Below are 15375 nucleotides of genomic sequence, written 5' to 3'. Positions count from 1 at the left end.
AACTGAAAAAGATAAAGCCGATTTGGTGCATAGTTTCAAATAGCACATGAGATTTGCTTTTTATCTCTATACAGATGTTGTATACATCATGGGTGCTTCTCTTTTGAGTTTAGAAACTTTTTGTTAAACTTTGCTGACAAATGTTAAAATGTTTGTGATGTCAAACAGGGAAGAAAAACTTTAAAATGGCAAATTTAGTTCTTCTAGTACTACTGATTCTAATATAAAGTATTCAAGAGAAATGTATTAGATGGGAGGGTATTTTTTTTTACATTTCATTCTCCTGTTTGAACATTAATTATCTTTTTACATCTACTGATGCTATCAGAGATAATTAATGATATGGTGTTTCACACATCAACAGCACATCTCTTATCTCAGATATTTTTTAAATGGTGGGGTTCGGAAAATAGAGAAATGTAATTTATCTTAATAATTTTAAATATAATCTATTTTAAACGTGGTGAGTGTACAGAAAGGGAAAGTTTGGCATTTAGCGAAACAAACTCCTTGACATGGTTAATGTAAGAAGATTGATACCACTGAGTCCCAAATGCGCAGCTACAGGTGGGAGGTTATGAGTTTAGTTTACATGAAGACTGGAAACATGAGTCCTGTCCAAAGGTAACTAAAGTTTGTAGTCAGCCTGTCAAAAGCTCAGTGTGTCTCGTGTGTAGTTGATACAAAAGCACGTTTTAAAACAGCAATTAGCCACTTTATAGGCATTATGTGCCAGATTCTTTACTGGGAAGTAGAAACTTTCAGACTACAAAGAAACAATCTTGAACACAATTCAGCAGAATGCCGAAACAAACAACATATAACATGATATTATAACTTTAGTGGTTGGGAAATTTTCCTATCATTGGATACAGCTGTTTTCCAGCTGTTTTCGTGTTGCTATGAGAGTGGTATTGATTTTCTCATCTAATTGTCTGCAAGAAAACAACCAAGCACTTCCCACAATGTCAAACTATTGTTGTGAAATGTTGTCAAAATGTAAAATAATTTGCGAACACAGATGTGTAGATAATGCAGACCCACAAATGAAAGAAGATTCATATCACTTTTTTTTTTTTGCATGATTTATGCATTAAATCAGATGATCCTGTCTCTCAGACCTTTAGTGTTTGTGTGTGCAAATGCATATACAACGGATTCTTCACTTCTATTTGTGTATGGTTTACTCATTTTTCAACTTCTATGTCATAGACATATATTTGTCATAGTACCCTCACAGACTCAACCAATTCTGTAAACATTTCTTAGGTGAGACCAGTGCCCCAGAAATGTACATAGTTTATCATATCAGTATGGAAACAAAGCATTTAGGACGAATAGTTTATGAAATTTTTGTCCCATCACGTATGCATAGAGTAGCTTGATTTGTTTTTTCCCCTCCCTTGGCCTTTTTCTGCATCAGTTTCTAGTAAAAAAGAAGATTCTTAGCCTTGATTATCTTTTCCATAAAATCTTAGGATTTGTAAGTATTCAGATTTCCTTCTGACTTATTGTACACACAATGTTTTAATACTGTAGCATAGACACAGCCTCACCTCATCACAAACACGATGACATATGAGTAAATATCTGTACAGCCCTCAGTGTTTCCCTTATAACTCTGAAACGTGTGGGTGCAGAACAACAAACACTGGATTTACTTTTGAGTCATAAGATGATGGTGTCCGGCAGGTGAATATTATTAGTTATTAGTCTGCAGAAATTTAGAGTCACAGTTTATAAACTCCCTCAGTAGAGTGTGTGTGTGTGTGTGTTGTGATCACATGTTTGTATGCTGTGTGTTTGTGGGTGAACCTGCCACTTGTTTGACTGAGGACAGTGTGTGCTGAAGAGTGAGACACAGTGAAGACGGGACATTTGTAAATAGATCTGTGATTTTAGGTTTAGACATAACACGTGTAATGTGACACTACGGTTTTATAGATATGAAATAGGCAGTTTGTATTGTCTTTCAAATTGTTAAACAGACTTTATTTTACGTTCTACCATGTCTTATGCAATTATGTACGAGGAATGGTTGAAGAAACCATTTTGTATGTCAACACAAAATGCAATAAATTACAAATAATTTTAATACGACGATTGAAGCATTTGTCAGATCTTCTACCGTCTTTGCTTGTAGATGTGTTACTTGTGGTTTCTCACTCATCATTTTACACCTTCATACAGTGTCACTGCACAAATATTGCAAAGATGATTCACTTTACCATGACTGTAACTTCTGGTTTCAGCTCTGATATAAACCAGGTGTTTGAGTGTCTGTACCTTTAAATGCAGCTGACCCTGCCCCCTTCAGGAAGAAATCTATCGACAACAAATGTTACAACAGCTGGGCTGTGTTATGTCACACAAAGCTCTTAAGGATAAGTGGAGATCCTGATGATAATGAGTGTATTATTGATATAATAGACATGGATTGTTGTGTAAGACCTGGATTTTCTGTCACTTCTGACTTTGCCTCTGAACAATCATTTTACATGAAAAAACATAACTGAATTGACAGAAGAGCTGTAGTTTTTAACTCGTGTTTGTTGAGGCAACATTGTGATTATAAAATCAATACTTAACCAAAAAAAAGTCCTTAATACTTAATGACTTTTTTTGGGGGCTTAGGTGACAGGTATAGTTTTTTTATTATTATTTTTGAAGATTTTTGAAAATATTTTTTGGTCTTTTGCCTTTATTTTAGAGCAGTAGAGATAGGAAAGGGGGGAGAAGAATGGGGAGAGACCTGAAGCAAAGGTCGTAAGCAGGAGTCGAACCCACAACTGCTGCATCAGGGAAATATAGCCCCTGTTTATGGGTCACCCACTCAACTAGGTAAGCTATAGCAGCACCCTTGAAGATTTTATTTTTAAGATATAAAAAGAGGGGCATTTGGAGCCAAAAATATGTCAACTTGTCAGAACATTTATTTAACATAGTATAAAAGTCTATAATGAATACCAACAAATATTTTGCACGTATTCTTTCCTGAGGTCTAATGGACCCCGAAACACTTTCTACGTATGGCAACATAAAAGTCCTGAATAGGGTTAAGCTGTGCAGAGTTACAGCTTGGAAATGAAGACAAGAAGACAGGAGTACACTTTGTAATCTAATCCCCTGTTGCCTGCAAGAAGTTCAATTTGTCATCCCCTGCAGTGTACACCAGAGGGGAGGCATGGTCATCAACAGTGTCAGTTAGCACCGTGTCATCTTATACAGTTCTAGGAATATTAAACTTTGTTAACGAACACACATTTGTGGCAAATGGATAAATGATTTTAGCACTTAAATAAAAAATAGATTCTAGTGTCAGGTGCATATATGGTCTGTGTGACAAGTTGAATTTACAGACACTGTACGTGTTACATTGTGCAATAAAGAAACAACAAAAGGCTGGTACTTCAGAACTGCTGCATGTCTTATTACAACGGCTAAAGTCCACACAGGAGCATTTCTCTGGGAAGGACACATTGCTGTTTGTCTGAGAGAGAGCAGGTTTGACCAATGTCTTTGACCAGTCTTATCTTAACAGAGATAACCAAGACTGAAAAAGAAACGACTGTCATTTGCTCCAAAGAGCAGTCAACATGAAGACACAGGCCACCAGCCTTCGAGTGAGGTTACCTGCATTTGTGTTTGTCACAGAGGTGGTTTTTGTTGCCCTTTATGCTGCTTTTGTCACGTACGACGAGCATGCTGATGCCAGATTTCAGACCAATCAGACAAACCCCATGCACAATGCAATGTACAAGGACTACCCGTTCTTTGCAGACATACAGGTCATGATATTCCTCGGCTTCGGGTGCCTGCTGGCATTTTTTCGATTCTATGGCTTCGGAGGGATGGTTTTTAACTTCCTCACGGCTACTTTTGCCATCCAGTGGGCCATTCTGGTGCAGGGCTACTTCCAGTTCAACCATGACGGTAAGATCCACCTTGGAGTGATCAACCTCATAAATGCAGAGTTTGCCTGTGCCGTGGTGCTGATATCTTTTGGTGCAGTCCTGGGGAAGACCAGTCCGCTGCAGCTACTGGTCATGGCCCTGCTGGAGGTGCCAGTGTTTGCAGTCACAGAATGGGCTGTCCTGAAGTACCTGAAGATCAATGACGCAGGAGGCTCTATTCTCATTCATCTCTTTGCCTGTTATTTTGGTTTGGGCGTCACTTTTGTGCTGTACAGGCCTCGCCTAAATGAAGGCCATGCAAAGGAGAACACCAGCTACCAGTCAGATATCCTGTCTGTGATGGGGACCTTGTTCCTCTGGGTGTTCTGGCCCTCCTTCAACTCGTCATTAACCCTGAAAGGAGATGACCAGCACAGGGCCATCCTCCACACCTTCATCGGCCTGAGTGCCTCCACGCTCACAGCTTTTGCTCTCTCTGCAATGCTGAACAAAAAGGGGAAACTTACAATGGCTGATATTCAGAACGTGACCCTGGCTGGAGGTGTGACTGTCGGGGCATCTGTGGATATGATGATATCACCCGCGGCTGCATACGCTCTGGGTATGATGGGCGGCACTGCATGCATGCTGGGCTACAAGTACTTAAGCCCCTTCTTGGCACAGCGATTCAGGATCCAGGATCAGTGCGGGATACATAACTTGCATGGTTTAACAGGACTTATATCCTGCACTGCAGGGATATGTGCCATTCTGATGGCTGATGAGGAGGTTTATGGCCCCAGTTTATATGAGATCTTTACCCATAGAGCACCAGTGGAAGGGGACCCTAAGCTGCAAGAACTACAGGTGTTGATCCCCGGTTTACAAGCAGGTTTGGGAAGGACTGCCAAGGAACAGGCTCTCTTCCAGGTTGCAGCTGTGTTCTCAACTATAGGACTGTCAGCACTGGGAGGGGTCCTCACAGGCTTTATCTTGAGGCTGCCATACTTCGCATCACCTTCTGATGATTTCTGTTTTGATGACAAACCATTTTTTGAGGTCCCTCCGGACTATGACTCACCGCTCAAACTCAGTGGCACAGTTGCAACCGAAGACTCTGCTGCCTGATTTGAGGTGCTGTCAATGCATTTAACTGGCAATATGGAGGAAAGTGTGCAAATATGCCTATATTTGTCTTTAAACTTAATGGAATTTTCTATCATGTTGACAGTGTGTTTTACAGTAACTATTAATTAAATTTTTATGTCCATTATATGGTAAACAAGTTGCATGAGTGATCATAGATAATGTGAGTGTAACTGTGTTGTCCAGCATTGTCGAATACAGCCAGGAATGACATATGTATTTCTCCACATGCAAACATTAAAGGAAACCGCATGTCAGAGCATGTTTGCACAGATGGAAGTGCTCTTTTCTCACCACAAGGTCATAATGTGAAACTCTGAGCTGTGAGCCATTGTTTTTATATATGCCTATAGTTCATATGCTGCAGAGAGAGAACAGTCGGCCACGGTTTCAGGGTTTAAATATTCAGATTAGAGCAAAGCCCCCTGACATGCACCATCTTGTTTTCAAAGGTTTCCTCAGACACAAAAACTTGAACATGAACACACTTTTAAAATTATAATAATAGCACAAACAACAACAAAAAAGCAGTAAAAGAAAAAAAAAACATTTGTAAAAAGGGCTGATAGTAAGTATGTGTGATGAGGAAGCCTCAACTCAAATTAACAACCATTACAGCATGACATTTATCTGTAACAGGCAGTATTTGTCACTGAGGTGCCAAAGACATTGACTTTTCTTTAAAATTTTCACTAGATGGCGACACAGACCTGGTAAACTGATAGGACTGTGTTCTCGCGTGGAAAAGCGAGATTACAACGAGGAGGATGTATGTTTGTGCCCTCAGTTCTGTTTTACAGGCTGAGTAGAGATGACCTCTATGCTGGTTTTTGCCCAAAAAATAAAGAAATAAATAAAAATGTCAAGGCCAAAAAACCGTTGTTGCTGTTGTTGTTTTTAAAGATATAGGATGTTAAATATAATTTATTACACAAAAATGTGAAGGTATGGAAGGACAATTTTAACGACAGTGAGGTAATATGGAAGATGTAAATAAATCAAAATGTATCCAAAATTAGAAATCAATCTAATAATAATAATTCATTATCTAATTTAAATCCCCCACACTCTGTTTACCTGGAGACCTCACAGAAATTATTCCATTGTTTTACAAAAATGACAATTTGGTATTTCTTGTTTTGATTGTTCATTTTTTCACTTCACTCCGTTGTATGTTTTGTTAAATGTTTGCAAATAAAATAAAATAAAATAAATCTTGTAATTTAATATAAGGAACAATTTCTTCTCAGTGATTTATTTGGACTCCACTTGCAAGACTAGACTGACTCGACGAGATCATAAATATCTATACTCCCTGAATAACTGAAGATATTCAATATTTAAGTCCTTACATATCTGGGGATACCTCATACATTTTTGGGAGGATTTGATAGTGAACTCCCTTAACAACAGGAAGTATTTAAATTTCAACTCCTTAAATATCTCGGGATATTTAACAGGCAACACCTTACAGTTTTAGCAAGTTTTAATTGTTAACTCCCTTAAAAACAGGAGATGTTTAATATTTAATCTACCAAATACATGGATTTTTTAAAAACTACTTAGGCAAGGAAAGTTTTTCTTTCTTTTTTTTTTATGTGAAGCTAAAATATAGCTAAATAGAAGCGTATGAAATTAAATCAATTCATTTAAGAAAATCTATTGGTTGATTTAAAGGATCTGAGGTTTTCCAGGACTTTGCACAGGCTACTGATATAATGAACAGAAGCTATTTGGGCTGTGACAATGCCCTATATGTTTGGTAGGAATTATTATTTAACGCCCTAAATATATAGGAATAACTGTTTAGTTATTATATCTAAATATATAGGAATTGAGATTTTTGGTGTCCGCTTTATTCTGACATACCTCACTTGTTTAGAAACACTGCCTACGTCACACCAGAGAAGATCCCACTAATAAGCGCAGATGATCACCATGTAACGTGAACGATCTGTTACCTTTGTGTTTCTGATCGGCGGCCATGATATGAGGTCTGTGTGTACAAACCGCTGTGAACCTTCAGGAGACTCTACAGATCTGCGTTCAAGTGCTGCTTGGCTCCTTTAGGTGGCAGTAATTCCGCATCAAGTGTAGCCGCTGCTGTGAAACCTCAAAGAAGAGGAAGAAGACGAAGAAGAAGGAAGGAGACCGTTTTGATAACAGGCCACGACCTGCTACGTATAGCTGCTAATAGTTGGGGGAAAAAAGGTTACATAACTTCGAAAATACTGTTTTCATCTTAGCTTTCTGTGATCTACAAAGAAAGAGGCGTCGAGACGAAGCTCTTCAGCGACGTATTTTCCGTGATATTTTGACTTTGGCACACCAGTTCACCAATTTTAGACGGTAACGGCAATGTTTGCTATTTAAGCTAGCCCGCTGCCGCGGAAACGCTGTTAGCGGGCCATATTGACTCTCTGCTGTGAACTTAGCGCCTGTTTTTCCACGAACAACATTATCTGCACTTGAGTAAACATTTCGACGAAATGCGGCTTCGAATTGATCAATAAGTTAATCATTTATTTGCTTATTTATATGAATGTTTTTAATCAAGTCAACATGACTTCTGTAATGCGGGCCTATGAAATACGCTATCGGTGAAACGACGTCGATGTCGCTTTTCGAGATGGCTAGTTAGCATTAGCTTCTTGTCGAGTTAACGCGTGTTTAACCTCATGCTTATGGTAACCTCAGTAATTGTTGTTGTTTGGGTTCGGTTGAAGCTCATTAGGATTAGTGTAATTACCTTCATAATTGGATATATGGTATTTATTGAGAAATACATCATATTGAGGGAAATCTAAGAAAGTAAACACACTCCGTCCCGTATCGTGGGCATCTAGCATGTATTTATCGTAGCTCACCTGTGTTTTACTCATGATACTAGAGTTTCTCGTGTGTACGTGAGGTTAATTGTTGTCTTTTTTTTTATAGGCTCAATATGGCTGACGATTTTGATGTTGAGGCCATGCTGGAGGCTCCATTCCGAAAGGTGGGTTGAAAGTTACAGAAATGAGGCCTGTATTACTGTTATGATTTACTCCTTCATTTAGTCCTTTATATTTGCTACTGTGACAAAGTTTACTTGAATGTTGTGTGGTGTGATTGAGTATTTAAAACGCAATACAGAATTATAAATAAATCCACATCTATCTCTCTTTATAGACTTCCCTAATGATATCTCACCTCTACTCCCATGAATTCATCTTTGATTCCACTGTGAACTGTGAAAAAAAGGAAGGTAGTTATTGCGCATATACTGATGTACTGTGGTTCACTTTAGGACTAAAAGAGATTCAACCTAGAACATCCAATCCCTTTTCGGTTGCATCAAGGTGAATGCCAATGGTTGATAAGCCCATCTTTACCTGTCCAGCAAAGGAGGCAGTATTCAGATTTACAATCTGCATGTTGTTGCTGTTGTTGAATATGCAGTCCTTTTAATAGTCAGGTTTAATATGTCTGTTCTGCTGTGTTATGAAAGTGTCCTGCAGTTTGTGGTTTCAAGAGGAAAACAGTTTTGTCACCTTTAGGTAGTTTAACAAATTTTCTCTTAGCACGCATTAAAGTTGTGCTCTCAGAAGTATGATTATCTGAAATTGATAATGTGTATTTGATTTTGGTTGTATCACTGTCCTAGCTTAAATTCATGCAAATGCAGAGAGGGCAATTACACAACTTCCTAGTGCAAACATTTTAGCCATGTCATGGTTTTGCGTCGCAATGCAGGAGAATAGTCTTCTTCTCTTGCTTGTAAATATGAATACTGCCTCTTTGCCTGAGTCAACTGTACTGTGAATCAGCATCTTGATTATTGCATGCTACACAACACCACAGATATTGATATATGACTAGAATGACTGTAAAATAGATATTTCTATCTAGCATCATTGTATTATAAAATGATTCATTTTCAGTAGTTAATAATTCCTTCTTAAGGCAAAAGGTTATAAGTAGTATTTAATAATGCAAACTAAAGACTATGGTAGTGTAACACGTGGATGAATTAATCTTTTTTATTTTCTTGGGCATCAATATTACTAAGAAGTGTGAATCCCTGTTTGCTTCAGGGCAAGATGTGTGACAGAGGTGGCATCGAGCTCTTACAGTCCAAGAACGAAAATGGGTGAAGATCACTGGACTGACACCAACCACACAGGATCTCTTTTAGTGGCTGTGGGCCATACGTGGTCACATGATTAGGCACAAATAGTGGCATTGGTACGACCTATTAGAAGGGGAATGGTGGAGATGACCTGGCTATTGTCAAAGCTTCCTGAACTGAGCTAATATGTTGGACACTCTCCCTTATCTTTGCTTTGTTGCATTAAGTACTGAGCAGCTTTGTAAAGGAAAAAACTGGAGTGGGATGGGAAGCTATTGGGGTGGTGGAAGGACACTGTCCAGACATGACAGTAGGAAGTTTGTATTATTATTAATTGAATATATTCTGCATTTTCTCTTGTCCCACCCCCACCCCCTTTACCTTGACGACTTGAAATGTTTCATCTACGTCCTCATGATGTTCTTCTATCAACCTTGCTTAGGATGAGAACAAATCCTCTCATGCAAATGGACACGATGATCAGAGCAAGAAGTAAGTTTTAAATTTCTGCTCACTCATGTCTTACTCAAATATCGAAGCACAGTTTAATTTGACATGTCTGTATTTTGCACAACGATAGCAGTGTTGTAACACGTTTCAGGAAAAGGAGGAGCCGAAGCAAAAGCCGGAGCCCCGGCTCTAGGAAGAGGAGAAGCAGAAGCAAAGACAAAAAGAAGGGTAAGAAGAGAAGCAAGAGCCGAGAAAGAAAACGAAGCCGCAGTAGAGAGCGCCATCGCAGCCGCTCCCGAAGCAAGGATCGATCTGGGCGGTACAGAGCACGCAGGAGTCCCATGTATGTTACTCTTGAAACTTTTTTACAGCCTGTCAAAACTTGAAGATTAGGTACAATTGTACAGTATTATGCATAGTGTTTAGTTCTAAATTCAATAATGCGGTTAACGATTGTTTTACTGAACTACATTATAGTGAGGTGTTGTTAAAGTTTTTGTACTCCCTGTTTACTTAACAAATACAGGAGCCTGTTCTCTGTTTTATGTACATCTTTGTTGTTTGTTTGTTTTGGCTTTATTTACAATAGAATATGTAATTTATTTTATTTTATTTTTTTAATCTTTCAGCCGGAAACGTTCCAAAAGTCGGAGCCCCTTCAAAAAAGAAAAAAGTCCCATCAGGTAAGATACACAGTCAAATTAAGTCATGTTTTTGTTTACACATTTTAATTGTAAATTTGTATTTTTAAAGTTTAAGGATTTTACTGGGCCCCTGTAACAAGATCAAAGAGAATTAGTGTGATTTTACCTAAACATTTACAGTATCTGTAATTTCATTTACCCATTAACGTTTTTTGAAAGTGTTTTCAGCAGCATTCTAGTTTGATTTATTTTTTATTGTTGTTTTTCTTATTCTAAGGCAACCAATTGACAATCTAACACCAGAGGAGAGGGATGCTCGCACAGTTTTCTGCATGCAGCTTGCTGCAAGAATCAGAGCACGAGACCTGGAAGATTTCTTCTCAGCTGTCGGAAAAGTAAGTTGATTATCAAGTTATTATGTATAATCATGCTCGTCTCCATGTAGAAATTATATCTAAAATTGTGACTGTTTCTCTGTAGGTCCGAGATGTGAGAATGATCTCTGACAGAAACTCCCGCAGATCAAAGGGCATTGCATACATAGAGTTTGTGGAGGCTTCTTCTGTACCACTGGCAATTGGACTGACCGGCCAGAGGCTTTTAGGAGTGCCTATCATCGTCCAGGCCTCTCAGGTCAGTGTCCAAACTTGGTGGTAACTTTATCTAAATATAGTGCAACTGGATTATTTTTGCTCTGTGAGACTGAACATATTAATAGACAGTAGTCATGCTTCAGCAGCAGACTGCACACCAAACATTTAACAGACTGTCCGTCAGAGTATTTACTCTGTGATGAGATTTTTTTATGTCAATAAAAATTGTGGTGAAAATGCAGTGAAGAAAAGAATAAAATGTTAACATTACTCATGTAGTTCCTCCTACGATGGGTTGGGAGAAACAATTTATCTACATGATTAAAGTGCTATTACATTTGATAAACTCAGTGCAATTAAACTAAACATTCCATATTTAATATTGTAGGCAGAGAAAAACAGAGCAGCTGCTGCTGCCAACAACCTACAGAAAGGCAGTTCAGGACCGATGCGGCTGTATGTGGGCTCACTGCACTTCAACATTACTGAAGAAATGCTTCGAGGGATCTTTGAGCCCTTTGGGAAGGTCAGGAAATGTTTTTACAAATAATTATATGTTATATTTGTATTTAGGCATTTCTTATAATTATCTGGTTTGTTTTGTTTTCAAAGATTGAAGGAATCCAGCTCATGATGGACAGTGAAACTGGACGATCCAAAGGATATGGCTTCATATCGGTAACTAAAACTTTTGTATTTCTTAGATTTATTTTTTTTTGTTGTTGCTGTTGTTGTTGTTTTGGTTTGCTGCTGGGGTTTACTATATGTTTTGTTTTTTAAAGTTTGCAGATGCAGAATGTGCCAAAAAGGCATTGGAGCAACTGAATGGCTTTGAGCTTGCCGGACGTCCGATGAAGGTGGGCCATGTTACAGAGCGTTCAGACTCATCGACAGCCAGCTCGTTCCTGGATAATGATGAGCTGGAGAGAACCGGTATCGACCTTGGCACCACAGGACGTCTACAGCTCATGGCTCGACTAGCAGAAGGTTTGTTAGAATGTTTTTGTATCGACAGCAACACAGAAATTCTCTGGAAAAAGAAACATTTAAAAAAAAGCAGCAGTAATTTTGTCACAGAGGGCTTATTCCAAACATCTCTCTTGCCAAGTATTCTGAGCAAAATTACTGGCATGCATATTTGACTGAAACCAGAAAAATGAGTGTTGCTGGTTTGCCAAATGTATTTAACGACTGCATCAAAGTGTCTAAACATGTGCTCTGGTGTGTAGTATTTTTAAAGATGCTGTTTTGAGAAGGCATTGTCACTCAGAATAAACAGCCATTGCATCTTTGTATCAACACAGAGAGACCAAGACGGTGTGAAGCCCGTTACAAATACAGAAAGCAGGGAAAAGGGAGAGTCCACCTTTGACAGTGTTGACACTTACACAAACCTGGCAACTCTTACATTTTCCCAGTTTTCAAATTGCTGGGATACAAATAGAAAAAAGCTTTTTTCAAATGTGTTTTTTTAATAAACTGTCACACTGTTAGGTTGAATGTTATAGTCTCCCTCAGTATCATTAAGCATTTGTTATATTTAGTGTTTTACATTAATCCTGAGCAACACAATCATTAGTTTCTCTGCCCCTCCACAGGAACTGGTCTGAAGATTCCTCCTGCTGCTCAGCAGGCCCTACAGATGACTGGGTCCATACCTTTCGGCAACATTGCTGCTCCAGCAGGTTGGAACGGAAATACTGAAAAACACTTTGTGTGGTTTTAGAATATTCAGTGACCAATCGTTGTTGTTTTTGTTTCTGCAGTTCCAACTCCAGCCCCAAGCCAAGCTTTGAACCTGCCATCACAGCCGCTGGCCACGCACTGCCTCCAGCTGTCCAACCTGTTCAACCCACAAGCGTAAGGATGTTATCATGTGGACAGGTTCACAGTTTTCCAAGTTTGTCTTAACTCCTTCCACCCTGGTGGCCCCTGTACTGGAACCAGAACGTATGCATCATAAAGACACAACTACTGCCCTTTTTTTTTCTTTTTTCAAAGGCTGCCTCGCGTGGCACATTTACTGAAGACGCTGCCAAGTACTACTGATTGAAATGATGATAAAAATGATTGCAGCATACAATTGGAGTGCGGTGCTTTTGAGAGTTTTTAAAGCCGATTGTGTCACATCAGTGTCACTGACTCATTGTTGCACAGCCTTTATTTACACTCTGATATACAGCTTTTGCTCTGACTGTCAATCCCTTTCAGTGTAAATGATGAGGGACAAAATTTAATCGGATCATGGAGAAATTGCTTTAAAAAGACAAACCAGTATGAACAGATTCAACAATTACAGCAACAAGAAAGCCCTCCAGTGTCCATTCATGCATGACTGTGATTGTGACAACATGGACTTAAAATTGTGAACCTGTCGTTTTAAAATGGTTTGTTGAAGGAACACTGGGATTCTAACATTGCTGAATGATTTTTCAGAGAAAATGATCCCAGCTGGGCGACTGAAATCCAAGATGACGTGATTGAAGAGTGCAACAAACATGGAGGAATTGTTCACATCTATGTTGACAAGAACTCTGCTCAAGTAAGTAGAAAGTGCTCAGTCAGTCGTATTCAGGAGTTTGTTTACTCAGAATACACAAGACAAACAGGGGCTCACTGAATTTGTTTGGAAGAAAACTAGAACCTTCGTAACATAATTTTCAAATTCAGCAGTCAAGCAGTAAAAGTTTAACCCTCTTCTCTCCTCTTGCTGGCGCAGGGTAACGTGTACGTGAAGTGTCCCTCAATACCAGCAGCGATGGCCACTGTAAATGCACTTCATGGACGCTGGTTTGCAGGTATGTAATGTGGAGCTGCACTGAGTCGTCAATGAAACGAAAACTTGCTATTTTGATAAGTGTTGTTTCTGTAACTCAACTTATCAGGAATGTAGTTCTTTTTCAAATGTGAGGATTTATCTTTCATCTCTCATTGTTTTAAACTGATTTTTTTTTTTAAATTAATGACTATGTTTTAACTTAACTTTTTCTCTTTTTTTTTCCCCCTTTCAGGCAAAATGATAACGGCTGCCTACGTTCCTTTACCAACCTACCACAACCTTTTCCCAGATTCAGTAACAGCAAAGCAGCTTCTAATGCCGGCACGTCGATAGTCTGAGACATGCTTATGAAAGTCAGTGTAAATACATTTGTTTGCATTCATGGAAATGTCATTGAAACAGGCGCATTGAAATTAGTTGGCTGTGTGTAATAAAAGTGGCCTCAAGTTCACGTTCACCATTGAAAGTTAGGGGTTGTTTTTTTTTTGTTTTTTTTTTTTTTTTTAGTTGCTTTTCAAATTTTGTGGGTTTGTGTTGTAAACTACCACCAAGGAGTAATCTGCAGGTATCTATTGGTCTGTATGTTTTTAAATATTTCTGTCTTATCTGCTTGTTTAAATCAACAGTTTTAGATTTAAAACAAATTGCAAAGAGTTACAAAAATGTGTTGGGTTAATAGGCCTTAAATGCCAAAAGTATATCAATGTCAACAATAATCCTTTGTAACTTTATACAGCCATAAATTTCATTTTTGTATGAAGGCTCCCAATAAACTTGGAAAATTTGACAATTCATTTGGTTTTTGTTACCATTTGGGCAGTTTGTCAATCCAAGGTTTAATTTAAAATACCTCTGTGATTAAAGTCTTAATTACAGCATTGGACCCCATGTTTTTGTACTGCCAGTCATTTTTAAATTTTGTTTAGCAAACTTTATTTTAATTCAAGTTGCCTCTCTCTGTTTGGACAATTGAATATGCAGACAAATGTTAGTTTGTCAACGTATGGATATTTAACAGCCTTTGCTGGTGGGATCAGTTATTAGGTCTCAGAATACTGATAATCACTGATAAATCTGTTCCAGATTTTTCTGAATGCTGTATTTCCACCTACTTTATGTGACATTTCTACATTGAGTGAAATATACCTCATGGGGCCACTGACATGAAGCCTGTTGAGTGTTCTGTGGTTCAACACTCAACTGGTGACGGAACTAAAATCTCATCCTAAAAAATTGTTCTAAAATGTTTATGCTTGGTCCTGATTTGCGAGCACGACTGTTTAACATTGCTGGTACTGCAGTTAATAGAACACAGATTAGTCTATTGGTCTTTGTCACAATTTTTTTTTTCCACTTAACATTTCTTTATTAAACGTTGTCAGACCTAAATGCACTTGACTATTGCGTTTAAATGTATGAAGTTCAAGAGCTCTAGTGCTCAGCTGGTACATTAGAAATAAGCAGCTGCATTAAGAGTGCAGAGTGGTAGAAGTATCTCATAATACATGAAAAACAATACGTTAATGTATTCACTGTAGCTGCCTCTTAAAACAACCTGTTCCTCTTTGCTGAAGTGGGCAGCCCACAGTCGATCTATACTGTGAAAGAAGAGTCACATGATGTGTCGACTGCCTTGATTTAGTTTGTTTACAGAAGTGAAACTGACGTGAGCAAGTCTGCAAACTTTATGACATCCCCTACATGTGGTTTGTGCCCTGCACTGCTTTTTTACAGTATGGAGCAGGTCGTGGTATTGGCCAAA

At 38.5% G+C, this 15375-nt stretch overlaps 1 protein-coding gene and 1 pseudogene across 1 annotated transcript; both read left to right on the top strand.

Annotated features, from left to right (window-relative positions):
- Positions 1-3596: 3596 nt before the first annotated feature.
- On the top strand, positions 3597-5021 carry LOC103373759 (ammonium transporter Rh type B pseudogene; annotated as a pseudogene).
- A 2176-nt stretch (positions 5022-7197) lies between these two features.
- Positions 7198-14491, top strand: LOC103373755 (RNA-binding protein 39-like). The gene is made up of 15 exons (XM_008303726.1): positions 7198-7388; positions 7977-8034; positions 9590-9639; positions 9749-9940; positions 10227-10280; positions 10519-10636; positions 10722-10874; positions 11223-11360; positions 11447-11512; positions 11617-11821; positions 12433-12519; positions 12601-12694; positions 13271-13376; positions 13554-13632; positions 13846-14491. The coding sequence occupies exons 2-15, from the start codon at positions 7984-7986 to the stop codon at positions 13944-13946; spliced, it is 1494 nt and encodes a 497-aa protein (XP_008301948.1). The 5' UTR covers positions 7198-7388; positions 7977-7983; the 3' UTR covers positions 13947-14491.
- Positions 14492-15375: the final 884 nt, after the last annotated feature.

The sequence above is a fragment of the Stegastes partitus genome, unplaced genomic scaffold (genome assembly GCF_000690725.1).
Source record: "Stegastes partitus isolate 25-593 unplaced genomic scaffold, Stegastes_partitus-1.0.2 Scaffold2057, whole genome shotgun sequence".
NCBI classification, from domain to species: domain Eukaryota; kingdom Metazoa; phylum Chordata; class Actinopteri; family Pomacentridae; genus Stegastes; species Stegastes partitus.
The sequence above is the reverse complement of the archived record's forward strand: the minus strand, read 5'-3'. Positions and strand labels throughout refer to the sequence as shown.